The sequence below is a fragment of the Pseudophryne corroboree genome, chromosome 5 (genome assembly GCF_028390025.1).
Source record: "Pseudophryne corroboree isolate aPseCor3 chromosome 5, aPseCor3.hap2, whole genome shotgun sequence".
NCBI lineage: Eukaryota > Metazoa > Chordata > Amphibia > Anura > Myobatrachidae > Pseudophryne > Pseudophryne corroboree.
In genome coordinates this window covers 147,657,473-147,682,585 of record NC_086448.1, presented here as the reverse complement: position 1 = coordinate 147,682,585, position 25,113 = coordinate 147,657,473, and the positions used below count along the sequence as shown (strand labels likewise).

The 25,113-nt window shown below is 46.3% G+C and overlaps 1 protein-coding gene across 1 annotated transcript in view; it reads left to right on the top strand.

The window, feature by feature from the left end:
- The window catches only part of RAPGEF5 (Rap guanine nucleotide exchange factor 5), a 499,799-nt gene that overhangs the window by 397,050 nt on the left and 77,636 nt on the right, over positions 1 to 25,113 (top strand). Inside the window, exons 10-11 of the mRNA XM_063921784.1 lie at positions 16,313 to 16,428; positions 16,793 to 16,881. Coding sequence (XP_063777854.1) covers positions 16,313 to 16,428; positions 16,793 to 16,881 — 205 coding nt within the window. The remainder of the gene's footprint in view (positions 1 to 16,312; positions 16,429 to 16,792; positions 16,882 to 25,113) is intronic.

Here is a 25,113-nt window from a genome sequence, read left to right as displayed (position 1 = left end):
AAATATAATGAATTTTGTTATTTACAGGTCCCAGCAAGCCTGCCCTGGCATGCCAGCATTTGAAGAACCACAAGTGCCAGCAAGCCCACTGGCACCTTTAGTCCCACTTGAAAGAAAATATTAACAGTGCACACCTTGAATGTTTTAGCCCTTTAAACACACTCACACGTCATGCTTACCTACACCTTGACTGTGCTCAGTCCCCTTCTCCATGTAGAAGTCCAGAGTCTTTGTAAAACAAATAATAATAATTTTATTTATATAGCGCTTTTTCTCAGACAGTACTCAGGGCGCTTTACAGACATCAAACACAATGCACATAATACAGAAGATTTAAGTTACACAGCAAAAGACAAGCAGCACGGACATAAAAAAAGAAAACCTAGAGTGCACTGCACAGTAAGCATAATGCAGGATTGGTGTAGGCATTTTGGGTAACAACTTCCAAGGGTTGTGAATTCCACCCTTACAGGTACCAGATGAGGCAGCCATCTTGGATTACCCTGGGTGGAAAAGTCTACCCCTATATTAAAAAAAAAGCAGTGACCCAATCCATTTCAGATGAAATGACATTTCCCATGTGGTTCCCTGCTCTACAGAACGGTGAAGTGCTGATTGGCTAAGAGTCAAACACCCTCAGTGAATCAGCGGACAGTTTCTATGGCAGCATCTCTTTATTTACAGTGAAATACACCAAAGCCTGCACAGATCAGTATGTGCTTCGGACAAACCCACCGCTCACAGGCGGGTCTATTTATTTTGTCTATTGTGCTGTTAGTAAATCCGAGATTTGTATTTGTATCCATGTAAATGTTTGGTCAGATGGTGTATTGAGGATAAGTGGCGTGTTAAGTCATGTTTCACCTGCGATTTGCCATCAATATTGCCTTTAGTAAATCTCTGAATTGCTGAAAAACACCAAATCAACACAAATCGAGCTTTAATAAATTTCCCTCTAAAGTCGGGTACACACTGGAGCGATGTCGGACCGATTCGCTGTTTCGTAACGACAATTCGCCTACATCACTCAGTGTGTACAGATGATTGCACATCAAACCTAGCAATATAGCTTGCGACCTTGTTTATGCTAATGGAGGACAGAACATGATTGTTTTGTCCTTCATTAAAGTCGTTCTAATGTGTACGGGCAATTCGTTCCGATGTCAGATGCCTGTCACTCCAGTGTGTACCCATCTTAAGTCAGTATGTTAGGAATTGTATCCATAATAGATACGTTTTACCATACTGTGCGTAGTGATGTGCACCGGAATTTTTTTGGGTTTTGTGTTTTGGTTTTGGATTCGGTTCCGCGCCCGTGTTTTGGATTCGGACGCGTTTTGGCAAAACCTCCCTGAAAATTTTTTGTCGGATTCGGGTGTGTTTTGGATTTGTTTTTTTTTTTTACAAAAAACCCTCAAAAACAGCTTAAATCATAGAATTTGGGGGTCATTTTGATCCCATAGTATTATTAACCTCAATAACCATAATTTCTCTGACGTCCTAGTGGATGCTGGGTACTCCGTAAGGACCATGGGGAATAGACGGGCTCCGCAGGAGACTGGGCACTCTTTAAAGAAAGATTAGGTACTACATCTGGTGTGCACTGGCTCCTCCCTCTATGCCCCTCCTCCAGACCTCAGTTAGAATTTGTGCCCGGCCAGAGCTGGATGCACTCTAGGGGCTCTCCTGAGCTTCCTAGAAAGAAAGTATTTGTTAGGTTTTTTATTTTCAGTGAGATCTGCTGGCAACAGACTCACTGCTACGTGGGACTGAGGGGAGAGAAGCTTCTTAGGCTACTGGACACCATTAGCTCCAGAGGGATCGAACACAGGCCCAGTCCTCGGTCGTCCGGTCCCGGAGCCGCGCCGCCGTCCCCCTTGCAGAGCCAGAAGAACCGAAGAGAAGTTGAAAATCGGCGGCTGAAGACTCCGGTCTTCATTAAGGTAGCGCACAGCACTGCAGCTGTGCGCCATTGCTCCCTCTGCACACCACACACTCCGGTCACTGATGGGTGCAGGGCGCTGGGGGGGGGCGCCCTGGGCAGCAATTAGAGTACCTTACATGGCTAAATAGCACATAATACAGCTAATAAACTGTATATGTGCATAATCCCCCGCCATAAAGCATATAAAAAAGCGGGAGAAGTCCGCCGAGAAAGGGGCGGGGCTATCTTCCTCAGCACATGGGCGCCATTTTCTCTTCACAGCTCCGCTGGAAGGCAGCTCCCCAGGCTCTCCCCTGCAGTTTCCAGGCTTCAAGGGTAAAAAAGAGAGGGGGGGCACTAAATTTAGGTGCAAACTGTGTATAATAAGCTGCTATAGGGAAAAATCACTCACTTTAGTGTAAATCCCTGGTTATATAGCGCTGTGGTGTGTGCTGGCATACTCTCTGTCTTCCCAAAGGACTTTGTGGGGTCCTGTCCTCAGTCAGAGCATTCCCTGTGTGTGTGTGCGGTGTGTCGGTACGGCTGTGTCGACATGTTTGATGAGGACGCTTACGTGGAGGCGGAGCAGGAGCCGATAAGTGTGATGTCGCCCCCTGCGGGGCCGACACCAGAGTGGATGGGATATGTGGAAGGTATTAACCGACAGTGTCAACTCCTTGCATAAAAGGTTCGATGACGTAACAGTTTTGGGACAACCGGCATCTCAGCCCGCGCCTGCCCAAACGTCTCAGAGGCCATCAGGGGCTCAAAAACGCCCGCTACCTCAGATGGCAGACACAGATGTCGACACGGAGTCTGACTCCAGTGTCGACGAGGATGAGACAAATGTACAATCCACAAGGGCCATCCGATGTATGATTACGGCAATGAAAAATGTGTTGTACATTTCTGACATTAACCCGGTTACCACAAAAAAGGGTATTATGTTTGGGGAGAAAAAGCAGCCAGTGACTTTTCCCCCATCTGATGAGTTAAATGAATTGTGTGAAGAAGCGTGGTGTTCCCCAGATAAGAAACTAGTGATTTCTAAGCGGTTACTAATGGCGTACCCTTTCCCGCCAACGGATAGGTTACGCTGGGAGACATCCCCTAGGGTGGACAGGCGCTCACACGCTTATCAAAAAAGGTGGCACTGCCGTCTCAGGATACGGCCGCCTTAAAGGAGCCTGCAGATAGAAAGCAGGAGGCTATCCTGAAGTCTGTGTATACACACTCAGGTACTATACTGAGACCTGCTATTGCTTCAGCATGGATGTGTAGTGCTGCAGCAGCATGGTCTGATTCCCTGTCAGATTGATTCCCTTGACAGGGATACTATTTTGCTAACTATAGAGCATATTAAAGACGTAGTCTTATATATGTGAGATGCACAGAGGGACATTTGCCGGCTGGCATCTAGAATTAATGCAATGTCCATTTCTGCCAGGAGAGTATTATGGACTCGGCAGTGGACAGGTGATGCTGATTCTAAAAGGCACATGGAAGTTTTGCCTTATAAGGGTGAGGAATTGTTTGGGGACGGTCTCTCGGACCTCGTGTCCACAGCAACAGCTGGGAAGTCGACTTTTTTACCTCAGGTTCCCTCACAGCCTAAGAAAGCACCGTATTATCAAGTACAGTCCTTTCGGCCTCAGAAAGGCAAGCGGGTCAGAGGCGCGTCCTTTCTGCCCAGAGGCAGGGGTAGAGGGAAAAAGCTGCACCAGACAGCCAGTTCCCAGGAACAAATATCCTCCCCTGCTTCCACTAAGTCCACCGCATGACGCTGGGGCTCCACAGGTGGAGCCAGGTGCGGTGGGGGCCCGTCTCCGGAACTTCAGCGACCAGTGGGTTCGCTCACAGGTGGATCTCTGGGTTCTACAGGTATCTCAGGGATACAAGCTGGAGTTCGAGACGTCTCCCCCTCGCCGTTACCTCAAATCAGCCTTGCCTGCTACTCCCAAGGAAAGGGAGGTAGTACTGGCGGCAATTCACAAGCTGTACTTTCAGCAGGTGATAATCAAAGTTCCTCTCCTTCAACAGGGACGAGGTTACTATTCCACAATGTTTGTGATACCGAAACCAGACGGTTCGGTGAGACCCATTCTAAACTTAAAATCCTTGAACACTTATATAAGGAAGTTCAAGTTCAAAATAGAATCGCTCAGGGCGGTTATTGCAAGCCTGGAAGAGGGGGATTTTATGGTGTCACTGGACATCATAGATGCTTACCTACATGTCCCCATTTACCCACCTCACCAGGAGTACCTCAAGGTTGTGGTACAGAACTGCCATTACCAATTCCAGACGTTGCCGTTGGGTCTGTCCACGGCACCGAGGGTGTGTACCAAGGTAATGGCCGAAATGATGATACTACTTCGAAAGAAGGGAGTTATAATTATCCCGTACTTGGACGATCTCCTTATAAAGGCGAGGTCCAAGGAGCAGTTGTTGATCGGTGTAGCACTATCTCAGGAAGTGCTACAACAGCACGGCTGGATTCTGAATATCCCAAAGTCGCAGCTGGTTCCTACAACGCGTCTGCTGATATTGGGCATGATTCTGGACACAGAACAGAAGAAGGTGTTTCTCCCGGAGGAGAAGGCCAAGGAGTTGTCATCTCTGGTCAGAGACCTCCTGAAACCAAAACAGGTGTCGGTGCATCATTGCACGCGAGTCCTAGGAAAGATGGTAGCTTCTTACGAAGCAATTCCCTTCGGCAGGTTCCATGCAAGGAACTTTCAGTGGGACCTGTTAGTCAAGTAAGGATCGCATCTTCAGTTGCATCGGCTGATCACCCTGTCCCCGAGGGCCAGGGTGTCTCTGCTGTGGTGGCTGCAGAGTGCTCATCTTCTCGAGGGCCGCAGATTCGGCATTCAGGACAGGGTCCTGATGACCAAGGATGCAAGCCTCCGAGGTTGGGGAGCAGTCACTCAGGGAAGAAACTTCCAAGGACAATGGTCGAGTCAGGAGACTTCCCTACACATAAATATTCTGGACCTAAGGGCCATTTACTATGCCCTAAGTCAAGCAGAACCCCTGCTTCAAAACCAGCCGGTGCTGATTCAGTCAGACAACATCACGGCTGTCGCCCATGTAAACCGACAAGGCGGCACAAGTAGCAAGATGGCGTTGGCAGAAGCCACAAGGATTCTCTGATGGGCGGAGAATCACGTGCTAACACTGTCAGCAGTGTTCATTCCGGGTGTGGAAAACTAGGAAGCAGACTTCCTCAGCAGGCACGACCTCCACCCGGGAGAGTGGGGACTTCATCCAGAAGTCTTCACGCAGATTGTAGACCGTTGGGAACGCCCACAGGTGGACATGATGGCGTCCCGCCTCAACAAAAAGCTAAAAAAGTATTGCGCCAGGTCAAGAGACCCTCAGGCGATAGCTGTGGACGCACTAGTGACACCGTGGGTGTACCAGTCGGTTTATGTGTTCCCTCCTCTTCCTCTCATACCCAAGGTACGGAGGATAGTAAGTAAGAAAGGAGTAAGAACTATACTCGTAGTTCCAGATTGGCCAAGAAGAACTTGGTACCCAGAACTACAAGAAATGATCTCGGAGGACACATGGCCTCTGTCTCTCAGACAGGACCTGTTACTGCAGGGGCCCTGTCTGTTCCAAGACTTTCCGCGGCGGTTGAACGCCGGATCCTAACGGAAAAGGGCGTTCCAGATGAACTGATTCCTACGCTGTTAAAGGCTAGGAAAGACGCTGCCTGAAGTTCAGACGTTGTTAAGGGAGTGTGCATATTCAGCCCCTTTTTGTGCCTCCAGTGGCACCTTGGGATCTCAACGTAGTGTTGGATTTCCTAAAATCACATTGTTTTGAGCCACTTCAGACCGTGGAGTTGAAGTATCTCACGTGGAAAGTGGTCATGCTTTTGGCCTTGGCTTCGGCTAGGCGTGTGTCAGAATTGGCGGCTTTGTCATGTAAAAGCCCTTATCTGATCTTCCATATGGACAGGGCAGAATTGAGGACTCGTACCCAATTTCTCCCTAAGGTGGTATCAGCGTTTCATTTGAACCAACCTATTGTGGTGCCTGTGGCTACTCGGGACTTGGAGGATTCCAAGTTGCTGGACGTAGTCCGGGCCCTGAAAATCTATGTTTCCAGGACGGCTAGAGTCAGAAAAACTGACTCGCTGTTTATCCTGCATGCACCCAACAAGCTGGGTGCTCCTGCTTCTAAAAGCAGACTATTGCTCGCTGGATCTGTAGCACGATTCAACTTGCACATTCTGCGGCTGGACTGCCGCATCCTAAATCAGTCAAAGCCAATTCCACGAGGAAGGTGGGCTCTTCTTGGGCGGCTGCCCGAGGGGTCTCGGCTTTACAACTTTGCCGAGCTGCTACCTGGTCGGGGTCAAACACGTTTGCAAAATTCTACAAGTTTGATACCCTGGCTGAGGAGGACTTTGAGTTTGCTCATTCGGTGCTGCAGAGTCATCCGCACTCTCCCGCCCGTTTGGGAGCTTTGGTATAATCCCCATGGTCCTTACGGAGTTCCCAGCATCCACTAGAACGTCAGAGAAAATAAGAATTTACTCACCGGTAATTCTATTTCTCGTAGTCCGTAGTGGATGCTGGGAGCCCGTCCCAAGTGCGGACTTCTGCAATACTTGTATATAGTTATTGCTTAACTATAGGGTTATTGTTCTGAGCCATCTGTTGAATGAGGCTCAGCTATTGTTCATACTGTTAACTGGGTATAGTTATCACAATTTGTACGGTGTGATTGGTGTGGCTGGTATGAGTCTTACCCTGGATTCCAAATCCTTTCCTAGTAATGTCAGCTCTTCCGGGCACAGTTTCCCTAACTGAGGTCTGGAGGAGGGGCATAGAGGGAGGAGCCAGTGCACACCAGATGTAGTACCTAATCTTTCTTTAAAGAGTGCCCAGTCTCCTGCGGAGCCCGTCTATTCCCCATGGTCCTTACGTAGTACCCAGCATCCACTACGGACTACGAGAAATAGAATTACCGGTGAGTAAATTCTTATTTTCCACTCATTTCCAGTCTATTCTGAACACCTCACACCTCACAATATTATGTTTAGTCCTAAAATTTGCACCGAGGTCGCTGGATGGCTAAGCTAAGCGACCCAAGTGGCCGACACAAACACCTGGCCCATCTAGGAGTGGCACTGCAGTGTCAGACAGGATGGCACTTCAAAAAATTGTCCCCAAACAGCACATGATGCAAAGAAAAAAAGAGGTGCACCAAGGTCGCTGGATGACTAAGCTAAGCGACCCAAGTGGCCGACACAAACACCTGGCCCATCTAGGAGAGGCACTGCAGTGTCAGACAGGATGGCCGATTTAAAAAATAGTCCCCAAACAGCACATGATGCAAAGAAAAAAAGAGGTGCACCAAGGTCGCTGGATGGCTAAGCTAAGCGACCCAAGTGGCCGACACAAACACCTGGCCCACCTAGGAGTGGCACTGCAGTTTTCTAGCGAGAGGATGAGTGCTTCCATCCTCATGTGAATCTGAACCACTAGCCATGAACATAGGCCAGGGCCTCAGCCGTTCCATGCCACTCCGTGTCGTAAATGGCATATTGGCAAGTTTATGCTTCTCATCAGATACTTTTCATTTTGATTTTTGGGTCATTTTACTGAACTTTTGTAGTATACTTGACGACAGAGATGGTAGAGCAATGGACTACTCTACCGTACTGCTATATATATACTGGTGGTCTGCAAAATTCTGCACTGTCCTCCTACTATATAATACTGTGCACAACTAAAATGCAGCACAGGTATGGATGGATAGTATACTTGATGACACAGAGGTAGGTAGAGCAGTGGACTACTGTACCGTACTGCTATATATATACTGGTGGTCAGCAAAATTCTGCACTGTCCTCCTACTATATAATACTGCGCACAACTAAAATGCAGCACAGGTATGGATGGATAGTATACTTGACGGCACAGAGGTAGGTAGAGCAGTGGACTACTGTACCGTACTGCTATATATATACTGGTGGTCAGCAAAATTCTGCACTGTCCTCCTACTATATAATACTGCGCACAACTAAAATGCAGCACAGGTATGGATGGATAGTATATTTGACGACACAGAGGTAGGTAGCGCAGTGGACTACTGTACCGTACTGCTATATATATACTGGTGGTCAGCAAAATTCTGCACTGTCCTCCTACTATATATACTGCGCACAACTAAAATGCAGCACAGGTATAGATGGATAGTATACTTGACGACACAGAGGTAGGTAGAGCAGTGGACTACTGTACCGTACTGCTAGATATATATACTGGTGGTCAGCAAAATTCTGCACTGTCCTCCTACTATATACTACAATGCAGCACAGATATGGAGCGTTTTTCAGGCAGAGAACGTAGATATTTTCAGCAGACTGAGCACAGATATTTGCAGCACACTGAACACAGAAACTGAGAGAACGCTGCATGTCCTCTCCCTATCATCTCCAATGCACGAGTGAAAATGGTGGCAACGCACGGCTCCTTATATAGAATACGAATCTCTCGAGAATCCGACCGCGGGATGATGACGTTCGGGCGCGCTCGGGTTAACCGAGCAAGGCGGGAGGATCCGAGTCTGCCTCGGAACCGTGTAAAATGGGTGAAGTTCGGGGGGTTCGGATTTCGAGGAACCTCATCACTACTGTGCAGTTGATCTGCATTGAAAGCAGGGATAAATCTATGGCCCGTTGGCAGCTAGCAATGACTTAGAAGTGTGATGTTAGATTGGCCCACCGAGATTTGAATCAGTGAAGCCATTAATCGGAGAATGTAGATGAAGAGCGAGAGCCGGCAACAAGTAATAGGAGTTGGAGGAAGGATGTTAAGTGATTATGGCATTTTGTGGCTGCAGCCTATCATCATACTCACTAACAATCATACTTCTTGCACATTCTATTTTGTTGCTCATTTATAAAGCAACACGATAGCAGAGATAATTATACACCTTGGGTAACATTATGAAAGCGATATTTCTAATTATGTTCCATTATGTAACTGGGCAGAATCATATTTACGATGTTCATAAATGGGATTAGGCTGCAGCCAGCTGTTACACAACTAGTCCAGGCTTCCAGTTACATAGTGACTCATCCTCCCTGGCCGGGGACGCAGTCTGTACCGCTTGCCTTTCCATCAGCAGTACAGTGCTGCTGGAGATGTAACTTTGTCCATTCATGCACTTACATAAAGCTACCTCGCCTGCCATTGCATCATGCGAGGCATTTCCAGAATGTCATTTATTTCTTTTCCTAAACTCATAGCTTCTTCTTTACAGAGAAATCATTTTGCAGCCTTATATCCTAAAGGTCTCAGCATTGTTAATGGATGTAGCATTGGCTTTGTGCACAGAGATGAGGATGGATGCAGCATTGTATGGGTCACCGCACCGACATTCTCTACATCTCAGCTGTTACACCAGAAGAAGCTGAATAATCATTGCTCTCTGCCTATGCAGCCCACTGGGTTTCCACAGGCCATGAAATCCTTGAGCTGTGTTATTTAAGTGCTCAGGGAGGGCACAGAGCCATGAAGACCAATCGTATAGTCGCTTCTCTTTCCCTTATCTTGCCTCAGTCGCGTCAGCGTTTATGTTGTAAACTGAGGAGCACAGAGCTGGCGGTAGAGAATAATTAGCAGTAGTTATCATTTGTCTATACACTCTGGAGGTAGCCATGTTGTAGGATGCACCAATATTCATCAGTTTACTTGGATTAGTGACAACACTGAGGTACGAGGCACATTTTGTGCCTCATACCCCAGTACTGTCATGAGTCCCTAGTAAATCGATAGGCTGATGAGTTGGCTAACAGAATGACTGGTATACATTAATTTTGTTAAAGCAAACGTGGGCATTACTTCTACTAGATGAAGATCAGGAAAATACGGTACAGCTCAGTAGAATATGATGACACTGTACATAAGGGGCCTGATTCTGGGACGGATATCTGTGCACCGGCGCATACAACGAGTGTTTTTCATAAAGCGCATGTCCAGCTTTGCTGGATCAGACGGAACTTGGCCGGATCTGTCTCTCTGTGAAATAGGTTACTGGCGGTGACAGTGCGATCACACATAAACGCCCTGACTTGTGGGCGGGTATCTAATGCTCTGTACAGAGCCATAAAGCCTATTTCTGATGGATCTGTTGCACCTGACATGGGGCTCATGCAAGTGGCGATACTAATGATGACACTTGCTACGGCTGGCATAAAATCAATGGCTGGCGCGGATTTCCGCTTCAGGTGCATAAACCCGCTGCACTAGTCGTACTGTAGTAAATCTGACAAATTACCGCCAGTCTGTGTGCAGCCCTGAATCTGGCCTAATATAGCCATAAAATAATTTCAGGAAAATGGAATAACTCAAATTAATTTGTAAAATGAAATATACCTTGATGTATAACTTCACTTGTACAATTTAATACAAATATTAAAATATCTGCAGGGTTGCAAAATATATATATATATATATATATATATATATATATATTTCTCTGACGTCCTAGTGGATGCTGGGGACTCCGTCAGGACCATGGGGATTAGCGGCTCCGCAGGAGACAGGGCACAAAAATAAAGCTTTAGGATCAGGTGGTGTGCACTGGCTCCTCCCCCTATGACCCTCCTCCAAGCCTCAGTTAGGTTTTTGTGCCCGTCCGAGCAGGGTGCAATCTAGGTGGCTCTCCTAAAGAGCTGCTTAGAAAAAGTTTTTAGGTTTTTTATTTTACAGTGAGTCCTGCTGGCAACAGGCTCACTGCAACGAGGGACTTAGGGGAGAAGAAGTGAACTCACCTGCGTGCAGGATGGATTGGCTTCTTAGGCTACTGGACACCATTAGCGCCAGAGGGATCGAACACAGGCCCAGCCATGGAGTCCGGTCCCGGAGCCGCGCCGCCGACCCCCTTGCAGATGCCGAAAAGTGAAGAGGTCCAGAAACCGGCGGCAGAAGACTTTTCAGTCTTCATGAGGTAGCGCACAGCACTGCAGCTGTGCGCCATTGTTGTCACACACTTCACACCAGCGGTCACTGAGGGTGCAGGGCGCTGTGGGGGGCGCCCTGGGCAGCAATGAAATACCTATACTGGCTAAAAGATACATCACATATAGCCCCTGGGGCTATATGGATGTATTTAACCCCTGCCAGGTCTCAGAAAAACGGGAGAAGAAGCCCGCCGAAAAGGGGGCGGGGCCTATTCTCCTCAGCACACAGCGCCATTTTCCCTCACAGAAATGCTGGTGGGAAGGCTCCCAGGCTCTCCCCTGCACTGCACTACAGAAACAGGGTTAAAACAGAGAGGGGGGGCACTTATTTGGCGATATGATTATATATATTAAGATGCTATAAGGGAAAAACACTTATATAAAGGTTGTCCCTGTATAATTATAGCGTTTTGGTGTGTGCTGGCAAACTCTCCCTCTGTCTCTCCAAAGGGCTAGTGGGGTCCTGTCCTCTATCAGAGCATTCCCTGTGTGTGTGCTGTGTGTCGGTACGTGTGTGTCGACATGTATGAGGACGATGTTGGTGAGGAGGCGGAGCAATTGCCTGTAATGGTGATGTCACTCTCTAGGGAGTCGACACCGGAATGGATGGCTTATTTAAGGAATTACGTGATAATGTCAACACGCTGCAAGGTCGGTTGACGACATGAGACGGCCGGCAAACCAATTAGTACCTGTCCAGGCGTCTCAAACACCGTCAGGGGCGTTAAAACGTCTTTTTACCTCAGTCGGTCGACACAGACACGGACACTGACTCCAGTGTCGACGGTGAAGAAACAAACGTATTTTTCTTTTAGGGCCACACGTTACTTGTTAAGGGCAATGAAGGAGGTGTTACATATTTCTGATACTACAAGTACCACAAAAAAGGGTATTTTGTGGAGTGTAAAAAAACTACCTGTAGTTTTTCCTGAATCAGATAAATTAAATGAAGTGTGTGATGATGCGTGGGTTTCCCCCGATAGAAAATTATTGGCGGTATACCCTTTCCCGCCAGAAGTTAGGGCGCGTTGGGAAACACCCCTTAGGGTGGATAAGGCGCTCGCACGCTTATCAAAACAAGTGGCGGTACCGTCTCCAGATAGGGCCGCCCTCAAGGAGCCAGCTGATAGGAGGCTGGAAAATATCCTAAAAAGTATATACACACATACTGGTGTTATACTGCGACCAGCGATCGCCTCAGCCTGGATGTGCAGCGCTGGGGTGGCTTGGTCGGATTCCCTGACTGAAAATATTGATACCCTTGACAGGGACAGTATTTTACTGACTATAGAGCATTTAAAGGATGCATTTCTATATATGCGAGATGCACAGAGGGATATTTGCACTCTGGCATCAAGAGTAAGTGCGATGTCCATATCTGCCAGAAGTTGTTTATGGACACGACAGTGGTCAGGTGATGCAGATTCCAAACGGCACATGGAAGTATTGCCGTATAAAGGAGAAAAAGACAACGTCTTTTCAGCCTCAGTCCTTTCGTCCCCATAAGGGCAAGCGGTCAAAAGGCCAGTCATATCTGCCATGGGATAGAGGAAAGGGAAGAAGACTGCAGCAGGCAGCCCATTCCCAGGAACAGAAGCCCTCCACCGCTTCTGCCAAGTCCTCAGCATGACGCTGGGGCCGTACAAGCGGACTCAGGTGCGGTGGGGGGTCGTCTCAAGAGTTTCAGCACGCAGTGGGCTCACTCGCAAGTGGACCCCTGGATCCTACAAGTAGTATCCCAGGGGTACAGATTGGAAGTTCGAGACGTCTCCCCCTCGCAGGTTCCTGAAGTCTGCTTTACCAACGTCTCCCTCCGACAGGGAGGCAGTAGTGGAAACAATTCACAAGCTGTATTCCCAGCAGGTGATAATCAAAGTACCCCTCCTACAACAAGGAAAGGGGTATTATTCCACACTATATTGTTGTACTGAAGCCAGACGGCTCGGTGAGACCTATTCTAAATCTGAAATATTTGAACACTTACATAAAAAGGTTCAAATCAAGATGGAGTCACTCAGAGCAGTGATAGCGAACCAGGAAAAAGGGGACTATATGGTGTCCCGGGACAGATGCTTACCTCCATGTCCCAATTTGCCCTTCTCACCAAGGGTACCTCAGGTTCGTGGTACAGAACTGTCACTATCAGTTTCAGACGCTGCCGGTTGGATTGTCCACGGCACCCCGGGTCCTTACCAAGGTAATGGCCGAAATGATGATTCTTCTTCAAAGAAAATGGACGATCTCCTGATAGGGGCAAGGTCCAGAGAACAGTTGGAGGTCGGAGTAGCACTATCTCAAGTAGTTCTACGACAGCACGGGTGGATTCTAAATATTCCAAAACCGCAGCTGTTTCCGACGACACGTCTGCTGTTCCTAGGGATGATTCTGGACACAGTCCAGAAAAAGGTGTTTCTCCCGGAGAAGAAAGCCAGGGAGTTATCCGAGCTAGTCAGGAACCTCCTAAAACCAGGAAAAGTGTCAGTGCATCATTGCACAAGGGTCCTGGGAAAAATGGTGGCTTCTTACGAAGCGATTCCATTTGGCAGATTTCACGCAAGAACTTTTCAGTGGGATCTGCTGGACAAATGGTCCGGATCGCATCTGCAGATGCATCAGCGGATAACCTTATCGCCACGGACAAGGGTGTCTCTTCTGTGGTGGTTGCAGAGTGCTCATCTGTTAGAGGGCCGCAGATTCGGCATACAGGACTGGGTCCTGGTGACCACGGATGCCAGTCTGAGAGGCTGGGGAGCGGTCACACAGGGAAGAAACTTCCAGGGAGTATGGTCAAGCCTGGAGATGTCTCTTCACATAAATATACTGGAGCTAAGAGCGATTTACAATGCTCTAAGCCTGGCAAAACCCCTGCTTCAGGGTCAGCCGGTGTTGATCCAGTCGGACAACATCACGGCAGTCGCCCACGTAAACAGACAGGGCGGCACAAGAAGCAGGAGAGCAATGGCAGAAGCTGCAAGGATTCTTCGCTGGGCGGAAGATCATGTGATAGCACTGTCAGCAGTGTTCATTCCGGGAGTGGACAACTGGGAAGCAGACTTCCTCAGCAGACACGATCTACACCCGGGAGAGTGGGGACTTCATCCAGAAGTCTTCCACATGATTGTGAACCGTTGGGAAAAACCAAAGGTGGATATGATGGCGTCTCGCCTCAACAAAAAACTGGACAGGTATTGCGCCAGGTCAAGAGACCCTCAGGCAATAGCTGTGGACGCTCTGGTAACTCCGTGGGTGTTCCAGTCAGTGTATGTGTTTCCTCCTCTGCCTCTCATACCAAAAGTACTGAGAATTATACGGCAAAGGGGAGTAAGAACGATACTCGTGGCTCCGGATTGGCCAAGAAGAACTTGGTACCCGGAACTTCAGGAGATGCTCACGGAAGATCCGTGGCCTCTACCTCTAAGACGGGACCTGCTTCAGCAGGGACCGTGTCTATTCCAAGACTTACCGCGGCTGCGTTTGACGGCATGGCGGTTGAACGCCGAATTCTAAGGGAAAAAGGCATTCCGGAAGAGGTCATTCCTACACTGGTAAAAGCCAGGAAGGAGGTGACTGCACAACATTATCACCGCATTTGGAGAAAATATGTTGCGTGGTGTGAGGCCAGGAAGGCCCCCACGGAGGAATTTCAATTGGGTCGATTCCTACATTTCCTGAAAACAGGATTGTCTATGGGCCTCAAATTGGGGTCCATTAAGGTTCAAATTTCGGCCCTGTCGATTTTCTTCCAGAAAGAATTGGCTTCAGTTCCTGAAGTCCAGACTTTTGTAAAAGGAGTACTACATATACAGCCCCGGTTGTGCCCCCAGTGGCTCCGTGGGACCTTAATGTAGTTTTGGATTTTCTCAAATCCCATTGGTTTGAGCCACTCAAATCGGTGGATTTGAAATATCTTACATGGAAAGTAACCATGCTACTGGCCCTGGCTTCAGCCAGGAGAGTATCAGAATTGGCGGCTTTATCGTATAAAAGCCCATATCTGATTTTCCATTCGGACAGGGCAGAACTGCGGAAGCGTCCTCAGTTTCTGCCTAAGGTGGTGTCAGCGTTTCACCTGAACCAGCCTATTGTGGTGCCTGCGGCTACTAGCGATTTGGAGGATTCCAAGTTGCTGGACGTTGTCAGGGCATTGAAAATATATATTTCAAGGACGGCTGGAGTCAGAAAATCTGACTCGCTGTTTATACTGTATGCACCCAACAAGCTGGGTGCTCCTGCTTCTAAGCAGACGATTGCTCGTTGGATTTGTAGCACAATTCAACTTGCACATTCTGTGGCAGGCCTGCCACAGCCTAAATCTGTCAAGGCCCATTCCACAAGGAAGGTGGGCTCATCCTGGGCGGCTGCCCGAGGGGTCTCGGCATTACAACTCTGCCGAGCAGCTACGTGGTCGGGGGAGAACACGTTTGTAAAATTCTACAAATTTGATACCCTGGCTAAAGAGGACCTGGAGTTCTCTCATTCGGTGCTGCAGAGTCATCCGCACTCTCCCGCCCGTTTGGGAGCTTTGGTATAATCCCCATGGTCCTGACGGAGTCCCCAGCATCCACTAGGACGTCAGAGAAAATAAGATTTTACTTACCGATAAATCTATTTCTCGTAGTCCGTAGTGGATGCTGGGCGCCCATCCCAAGTGCGGATTGTCTGCAATACTTGTACATAGTTATTGTTACAAAAAAATCGGGTTGTTATTGTTGTGAGCCGTCTGTTCAGAGGCTCCTACGTTTGTCATACTGTTAACTGGGTTCAGATCACAAGTTGTACGGTGTGATTGGTGTGGCTGGTATGAGTCTTACCCGGGATTCAAAATCCTTCCTTATTGTGTACGCTCGTCCGGGCACAGTATCCTAACTGAGGCTTGGAGGAGGGTCATAGGGGGAGGAGCCAGTGCACACCACCTGATCCTAAAGCTTTATTTTTGTGCCCTGTCTCCTGCGGGGCCGCTAATCCCCATGGTCCTGACGGAGTCCCCAGCATCCACTACGGACTACGAGAAATAGATTTATCGGTAAGTAAAATCTTATTATATATATATATATATATACATACACAGTATATGTAATATGTCAATGTCCATTATTTTTAGACTAGGGCTAGCAGGAGACAGTACAGACCAGGAAAGTCCCATAATAATGTAGCAGTTACACAGAGCGTGGCTTGGGAGATGGACATTAAAATGCATAATTATAGAAAGAGCATTGCGGGCAGAGATCAGGCCCTTTGGTCTTATGTGATGCATATTTGCAGTATAAATCACTGGGATTTGTGGACAGCAGCTGCACAGGGAACAAGGCTCAGTTATAATAAGCTGTCGCTGTACTCTCATGAGACATTTACATTTTTGTAAAAAAAAAATAACCCTTCTTTTCCATGCATTAAAACAGGATGAAGAAGCGGCTACCGTTCAAGTGAGAGAACACGACCGAGATGTTCTGGTGCTTAAGAAAGTGTCGTCAGAAAGGCCAGCCTCCACAGCAGGGAGTGGCGAGAATGATTGGAGGTAAGAGTTTTTCCTCTAGGCATACAGACACACACAGACAGACTAGCACAGGCTGACTGCAGAGCTCTCAGCTGCCAGATGGATTTAGCTAGCAAAGATAGAGCTGGTTTCGGAACACATTGCACATTATAGGGGATGCCCTTTGTCATTCAAAAACTACAATGGGAAGTTCGAAGCTGAAGGTCTCGAATGCCCACATGGACGATAAGCTACTGGCAGCTTTTACTGTCCGAGAGCTTCCCTTGCCCACATTTGATGTGCCTTATTTTAAATACATTGATGAGGAAGATGAGGAGGATGAATGGAGCAGCCGCTCTCAGTCCTCCACCGAGGATGACTCTGTGGACTCTCTGCTTTCTGACAGGTACATGGTGGTGTCTGGAACCCCTGAAAAGATTTTGGAGCACCTCCTGAATGACTTACACCTGGACGAGGTACAAGACAAAGAGACAGGTACGTAATAAACATCTGTGAGTGCCTTGTCCTGTACAGATGCCAACTACTCCAAAGCTTTGCACGCTATATTGTGGTCACAGAGGGCAAATCATTACCTTATTATGTCACACAAAAGAACTGTGCAGTCATTATCACAAACCACATTATATAAAAAGAAACTTTAGATGTCAACATAACATAACATTATGCTGTAATGAATGGGCAGACTTTGGAAAACCCAGAATTATTTTAGGATGTGGGCCACCACAAACTCTTTTTTTTTTTTCATATTCTAAGGTCAGGGCAGGAAAGCAATCAGCTGCTGCAGAACCTCTTGAGCAGCCATTGTTTTGCTTATAGACTTCCAAACCTGTGATGCACAAGAAGTTCTGTATACAGCAGTAATTGGTTCTCTATTAATCCTCGGCCATGTAGAGTTCTGAGTATTTCAGTGCTGTTTTTGTATAATGCGATAATTAACCCCTGGCCATCCCTCAGCTTCGCCATGTTTACACTACATTCACATGTGGCCCGAATGAAGCTGCTTATCGCGGGGTCTCTGCTCCTGTTCGGTCATACATTGCTGCTATCATCTGCGATGCTCAGCAGTTTTATTTAGCCAGTAGCAAGAACAGTTTTCTACTTTCTGTGGCGTGGGCTGAGACAGTGGATAGTCACATGTTTTCTGTCATTTCATTAACTGGCACAGGACATATGTGGATTGATCGTCAGCTCTCATGCATGAAAATGGACTTGTGAACTTGTGTGAAGCTCACTATTCCTGCGGTTACAGCGATGCATTTGTGAGATTATCCTAATCTTAAACGGAGCAGCGGGTTCTTTCATTTTAGAAAGGATCCTGGCAAGTTTCAGAAGAAATTTATACTGTTCATATGAGTTGACTAAAAGGAATCATTCCCTGCAACCATGCTACCTCCACTGATATAAATTCCCTATTTGTCAGCCCTCTTATGACTGCTTAGAAGCAGTAAGAATTAAAACAAAAGCTAAAGGTGATTAGTCATTAAATGGCATCTATTTGTAGAGAAATCCCTGTATGCGATGCTTTTGATCTTCATTAATGTCACATTCAGTGCGAGGAAAATCACCAGTAATTACTTCTGTGCATATATTTCCAGATTACTGAAGGTGACGTGCTGTGTCTTTTATTGCATAATAATTGTTGATAAACAGAATTTATTTTGGGAAGCGAGAGTTGGCAGCACGAGAGAGCGGGCAGGGAACCCTCGCCTCCAAATGATCTGCATTATTCTTTATGGCCTATTGTTTGGCTCAGGCCATCTCTGGAGAAACCATCCTCAAATCTGCTGCGCGTTGTTCTGCTCTGCGTTGAGTGGCTATAAAATCTGATGTGTCATTTTCTGTTCTCTACCTCACAAAACAGCAAAGTGAATAAGTGTCCCTGCAACACCCACTATCAAACAGACATCAATGTTCACGTCTCCATTTCCTATGACCACTGTATAAAAAACAGGCTTATAATCACTATATAAATCTAATACAGACCTTTTTTTTCTTTGCTATCCAAGAAACGCCAATCACGTGCTAGCTTATAACTTTCCTTTTGACTGTTCCTCATTTAGGATGTTAATGAGTTCCATGAATGTTTTTTCTCTAGAACTCTTCTTTTTTTCTTTTTTTTTTGGAGGAACTATTCCTTCTGTAGGTTCAGGCAAGGAAGCATGGTCCATCTGCTGATATGCGGGGACAGTCTGTCCTCGCCTACCCATGGGAAATAATAGGTCACATCAGTGCAGGAAGCATCCATCTATCTGCATGCCTGATTCAGATTGAGTAGCTGTGAATATTCAAATTGAATTACTCTACTAAATTACCACCTCAAGCCTTCCAGCAACCCTTCAATCTTACCGGCGATCGCTCATCCTAAATCTTCCTAACACTGTCACAGCCTGTAATTAGTAAGTATTCTTGGGAAGCAGACTAATAAGAGTTAGATGTAAATAAATAAATTAATGAATTAATATATATAAACACTTGGGAATTCTATATAACATAATCTACAATATTCCTCTCAGCATATTCTGGTAGATAACTAGTATAAGCTTGGCGAAGAGCATTATTCAGAAGTAGCAAGTGCAGTGAAAATGTTCCTGTAGGCAATACTGAGAATTACTGCTCTCTCTGTGTGTGCTGGAAAGTTTTTAGCAATTAATGTAGCAGAAATCATCATTGGTGGAACATCATATATAATTACTTTTATACTATAGAGTTCAGAGCCTGCTGAAGCTTATTTGGATGTTTGTCTGTTTGTGGAGCGTATCTTGGTTTTATCACACTGCCCATGCAATGGAGACAAGCGCAGGCAGCTGCGGGGCCATGCAGGGTCACGCGCAGGACATAATGAAAGGATGCGTAACTGGGCTGGAACAGGGCTCTCTCATATAGGCAGTGCTCAGTGGGGGCCTGGTGATACAGCTGTGGGGTGTGCTGGGTTAGGCGGGAGCATATAAACAAATTCATGTTTCCAGGCACATCTCTTGATGATGATGGCTATAAAATGCAGCGTATGGATTGGGGGTGGTCCAGTCACAGAAATGTGTGCAAATCTGCATACAGGTGAATATACAAATATACACATTCACCTGGATGAGCAGGAGCATATGTGACCAAGGTGCAGTCAATTCTGTGGTGTTCATTATAGCACCCTGCACCTGTCACAACCCGTGCAGTTCCTCTTTCTTGCCTGGGGTGACGCTCTCTGCTCTGGTGCTTCTAGCACACTCTAATCTGTATCTCAGATACAGACCAGAGTGTGCTAGAAGCACCAGATCAGAGAGAGACACCCCAGGCAGGAACGTGGAACTGCACAGGTTGTGACAAGCGCAGGGTGCTAGAATGAACACTACAGAGTTGACTGCACCTTGGTTGACTGCACCTTGGGTGCTAGAACTCTGCATCAAGCCTTGTATCAAATGTATTCTATTCTTTAGTAGGTTCACACTAATTGAACAGAGTGCACTTTGCACTTATTTGCAGTCTTAATAATATGTAGTGTAAAGGAGTTGCATTCCACTAACAATGGTTCTGTCAAAAGGGGCAGCATCAGTATATAATAAGAGGGAGATGTATCATTGATTGCAAAAATATTGCCATCTGTTGCACTGATCATAAACTCACCGTAATTCGATCCAAGAAAGCTGAAATATGAAGTTGAAAGGGACAGGTAACTCATACTACTGGAGTTCAGACCCGTCAAAAGTAATGCATCTGCATGGCCATTATCAAAGCATTTTGCAATATTGTAGTTAATAGGCTACAATGGCTAACGCCATAAAAAGATCTTGCTACATTTGTTCATGTCGCAGTCCCCATAGATATCTATGGGGGCTGCTCAACTGAATGAAGACATGTCGGAGTGATCTGCTAGGGTACCCTCTCCAAACATTCAGGGGAAACTTAACTAATGCAGAAATCCTCGGATTACTACAGTTGATACACTGGCCCCTAGTAAGCATAAAGTTGCTATAGGGCTTTCTAATCTCTGTGGTATATTATAGCTCTGTGCCATCTGCCAGTATGCCTCAGCCTGTACACACTCATCACTGCCAGTACTCGGAATCTCCTCATACAGTAAAATAACTAGGGTAATTTGAAAGAGCCAAGATGCCCTGAAAAGCTCTTTGTCAATGCATATTTATCCTTAGAGCTATATAGTCCAACACTGCACATCCGTACATTCTGTATATACAGTATAGCTTTCAGTATATTGGAAATGTTCCTGATCAGATTAATTGGGCCTGGTTACGATTTGAATTGGGTGAATGGTAACTGTCTCGCCGTCTCGTTCATGACTAAAAGAAACTATTCTGTTTTGTCAAATCAGTTGGTATTTGAACTCGCTGTGTGTTCTACAGAATCAGAAACAAAATATAATCTCAGGTAGATGAGAATGTATTAATAGAAGAGTGTCTGAGGGTCACCAGACCTCACTGTACACAGATGCTAGCCAGCCGCTACAGCTTGTTTCAGCAGTACTGTAGTGTAGCGAAAGAGGCAGAATCAATGACAAAAGGATCATTAGGATTTTTATTTGCAGCTCTATGTGAGCTCTGAGCATTGCGGTGACATAATATAGGGTTTATTCACATCTCTCTTGTGAAATTACGTTTCCATGCATTATTTATCACGTAAAAATAGGCATTAAGAATGGAACAAGTTATTATCAGGGGGCAGTACACACCATTGCATTCTGGATCCCAATGCAGAAGACTGCAGAACGCGCTTACACGGTATAATGGAGTGTATAATACTGGTATGAAAATTAGTTTATGGCATGTGCACTTATGATACTTTTCAAGTGCAATAGCGTGACCATAGCCTGAAGAATGAAGGTCAGGAAATGGGAAGTGAAATAGTAAAAGTCATTTACGGAACACAAACTTTATGGCCTTTCAGAGCATATAACTTTGCAGAACACCATCATTAATTTAAGATTTTTATTCAATTTCTCTCCTAAACTGATTTTGGTTCAGCCTATGGGGGTAAGCAATTAGGTCCATTTTATTCGCATAGGCGAAAAAACTTGACTTTTCGCTAGTTTTAGGGCGAATAAGGATTCACCTTATTCAATTGCAGGGCTGTTTTTTCGCATAGGTGACCAATTCAGGAGTGAAAAACATGTGGATCGGCAGCAATCCACATGTTTTCTCACCTGCGCCGGTGCAAACACGGGCCGTTTTCACTGATTTTGAAGCCTTTTCACAAAAAAAAAAAAAAGGGAAAAAGCATTTGGCGAATGCATTAAAAACAGGCGAAAACAGGATGTAATTGAATAGGCAGGGAATTCAATGACTCCGAAATTACTGGAGCAAATTGCATACCTCCTTATTTGTTCTTTACCATGGTTACAGAACTGATCTATGGCTATCCATACAGCTGGATGTATATTGGCTGTTTACTTCCTGTATATCTGGTATTCTTTAAGGATTTCTCCAGCATCTTTGCCTTTCACAATGCAGCCAACCTGGGTCGGACCTGGGAATAACCCTGGGCACGACCCATGTTGAGCCTTTCACACCGAGCCTAGACCTGGGTCGCGCCGGCTTGCCTCGGCAGTTGCCCGGGTCCTCGGCTCTGTGTGAAAGGGGTATAAGCAATATTCGCAGAGTATACCACTACCTCAAATAAGTATAAATTCTGTACAGGATTGTAGGGTCGGTATACTATTAGCCCCGATGCGATTTCAAATGAACGAATATCGCGATTAATGACCGATGGTCATTATCGCGGTATCCAATTAGAGGCCGTTTTGATCATCTGAAATTGGACCCACGATCGCACGAAAACACATGGGGGATAAATCTGAATGAACCCCGATACTCACCTTTGGTATCCCTTCTGCCGGTGAGCCAATGCCGGTCTCCTGAGTGGTGCTGGGATTTCAGCATCTGTCACGTGACCGCTGGCATCCCGACAGCCTGGATGTCGAACACATTCCCAAACACTTCATACTGTATCTTCACATTTGCACACACAGGGGTTGATTGATTCAGAGTTTCACACAAGTCTGTTTTGCAGATGTATCTTGCGGTTGTTTTAATGTTGCGCGTGCGCAAAAGCAAAATGCATTGTCAAACGAAGCTGCGTTTGTGTGTAAGTGGGCGACAGCTGGGCATTTCACAAGTAGCTGTAGCATCTCAAGGGCATGTAGATGGAATTGGAGGCCATTCAGGCGTGAGAAAACACAGAGATCCGTCTGATTTTTCAGATGGATCTCTTGCACCAAGGCTAGGTCTGGTGCAATTGCGCACTGATACGGATAGCAGCTGCTCTGTCAAGTGGGTGGATAGGGGCGCTGAGGCCAAATACAGGAGAAGACCTGCATTTATTTGTGGGCGCACAATGCGGCCAACTTGAATGTAACTCTGAATCACCACTATAGTACACAGCTGTCCGGCATCACCAGCGATACAAACACGGAGAAGTCATTTGCTGACACTCAGATCATAACATTTATTTACCCTTGTACAAACTTGATTTGTTTACTCTGATTTGTGCAACTTAATAGCCTGAAGCAGTGATACGGGATAAGAAGTTGGCTCTTTCAAGTGGATGACAGTTGGGCAATCTATATTTTTGGCTGCTTACTCAGATGGCTCCAGCTGCATGCTTTTCTTTTTCTGCAGTAAATATGTAGTGAGCGCACTTATCTGTGTCATCACAACTGTAATTCCAGGTGTGCACCCTAGGGTTGCCGTACCACATAGGCGATGATTATTATCATTGTCATTTATTTATAAAATCAGACATATTCTCTAGCCCTGTATAACTGTCAGATGGACTGAGAGATTATTTGCAGATCAGGTCCTGCTATGTGTTAGGGACGTGGTTCCCAAGCTGGGTGTCACGGTCACTTGCATAGGTGCCACGGGTTAGCAGTCCATGACCAAATCATTTCTGGTTAATGTTATTGTCAGCCACCAGCACTGGTTTTGCCTTTCATAAAATATGTGGACAAACAGTATTGTTACCCCGTCCACCACAACAGAACTGTATGACAGATCAGCACAATTTACTTATACTCTTTGTGGAGTTTCTCAGTAGGAAACGCTTGGCCTAGGGGTGCTGTGAAAATGCGGATACTTAAGGCACGTGACTCAAGAAAGTTTAGGAACCACTGTTTTAGGGTAAGAAGTGTATGGACTGCGGAAGAGGAGTCTGATGGTGCAACATAGTGAGTATAGCAAACGGGGGGTTTTCAGATTTGTCATTCACAGTTGTGTTGTTGTTTTGTTTTTTTCTAAATCAGCTCATTAAGAAACTGTGGATTTCATTATGATGGGATTGACCAAAAATAGATACTAATATAGAAAGGGGTGTGATATGATATTCTGGCATTTGGGATGCCAGTGGTCTGAAGACCACGGCATCCCGATGAAGAGAATCCCGACAGGGGCTAGGTAAGTAAATTTATCCTCCCCCAATACCCCCTTAACCCTCCCCAGTGGTGCCTAACCCTATACCCCCCTACCTCCCCGGGGGTGCCTAACCCTAACAACCTCTCCCGCAGCCTAACCCTCCTCGTTGTGCCTACACCTAACCTTCACCCCAGCCCCACGTGAGCTAACACTGGCAGTCCCCACATACATACAATCAGGATGCCAGTGGTTGGGATTTTGGTGTCAGAGTTCCGGCATCGGCATTATGGCCGCATGTTGGGATTCCGACTGCCGACATCCTGACCGCATCCCTATAGAAAGACATATGGTGTGGATGTGTCTAGATGTGGGCAACAGAAAGGAGCGGGGCAGTTACTGAATTACCAAGGTGAAATGATGCGACTCAAGAGAAAAGAATAAAGGATTTGTAACAGGAGGTCGTTGCTGACCGTCCTTACAGAAAAAGAAAATATAGGCAGATGTGTCCTTTTACATCTTTGCTCCATGCACTGCAAGTCGCATTTACACATAAAGCGTGAGTGCCATTTTTTTTTTCATTTTTGTCCGCAAAAATGCATCTTAGATGCAAATTAATGTAATAGGATGCGTAACCAGCTTCTGCTGATTAAAATTATATGCAGCATGCCTATATTCTGTGTGTAATTGCGACTCTATCTGCATCCGAAATGCCACGTTAGTGTTTTCCAGGAAAAGCATTTTGTATGCAAATTCAGTCGCAGTCACACACATAATATAGGCATGCCGCATATCATTTTAACTATTACATTACTTTGCGTCTAAGACGCATTTTTTCGGACAAAATGCAATAAAAGACGCTCAGTGCTACCGAGTCACATGGTACTTGTGCGGAGCAAAGATGTAAGAGGACACATCTGTAGGAGAAGGATTAAGGGGAAACACCACTTGCCTCTTGAACTCTATAGTAATAAGGTTGTCAGCAACTTTTTCAAGTATTGCCTGTGTGCCGTGGGGAGGATAGAAGAAAGTTTGGAAGATGTTCAGAAGAACATTAAGGCCCATACACACTGGGCGATTTTGAGCTGAAAGCCCAGTGTGTATGCCCCGGCGAAGAGCGCTGATGCGCGCTCCCGCTTCATCGCCGGCTGCCGCCGTTCATCTACTGGTATTACCAGTAGATGAACGGCGGGGTGAACGGCTTTCCATAGCGTCCTGCTATGGAAAGCCACTCACCCCTGCTGACATCGCTGGTCAGTGGGGAAAAGCGCCCAGTGTGAATGCACCTTTACTTTGTAGTATAGAAGATGTTCAGTGATTTGCACTGAGATACGATCAAATGAAAATAGCTGAG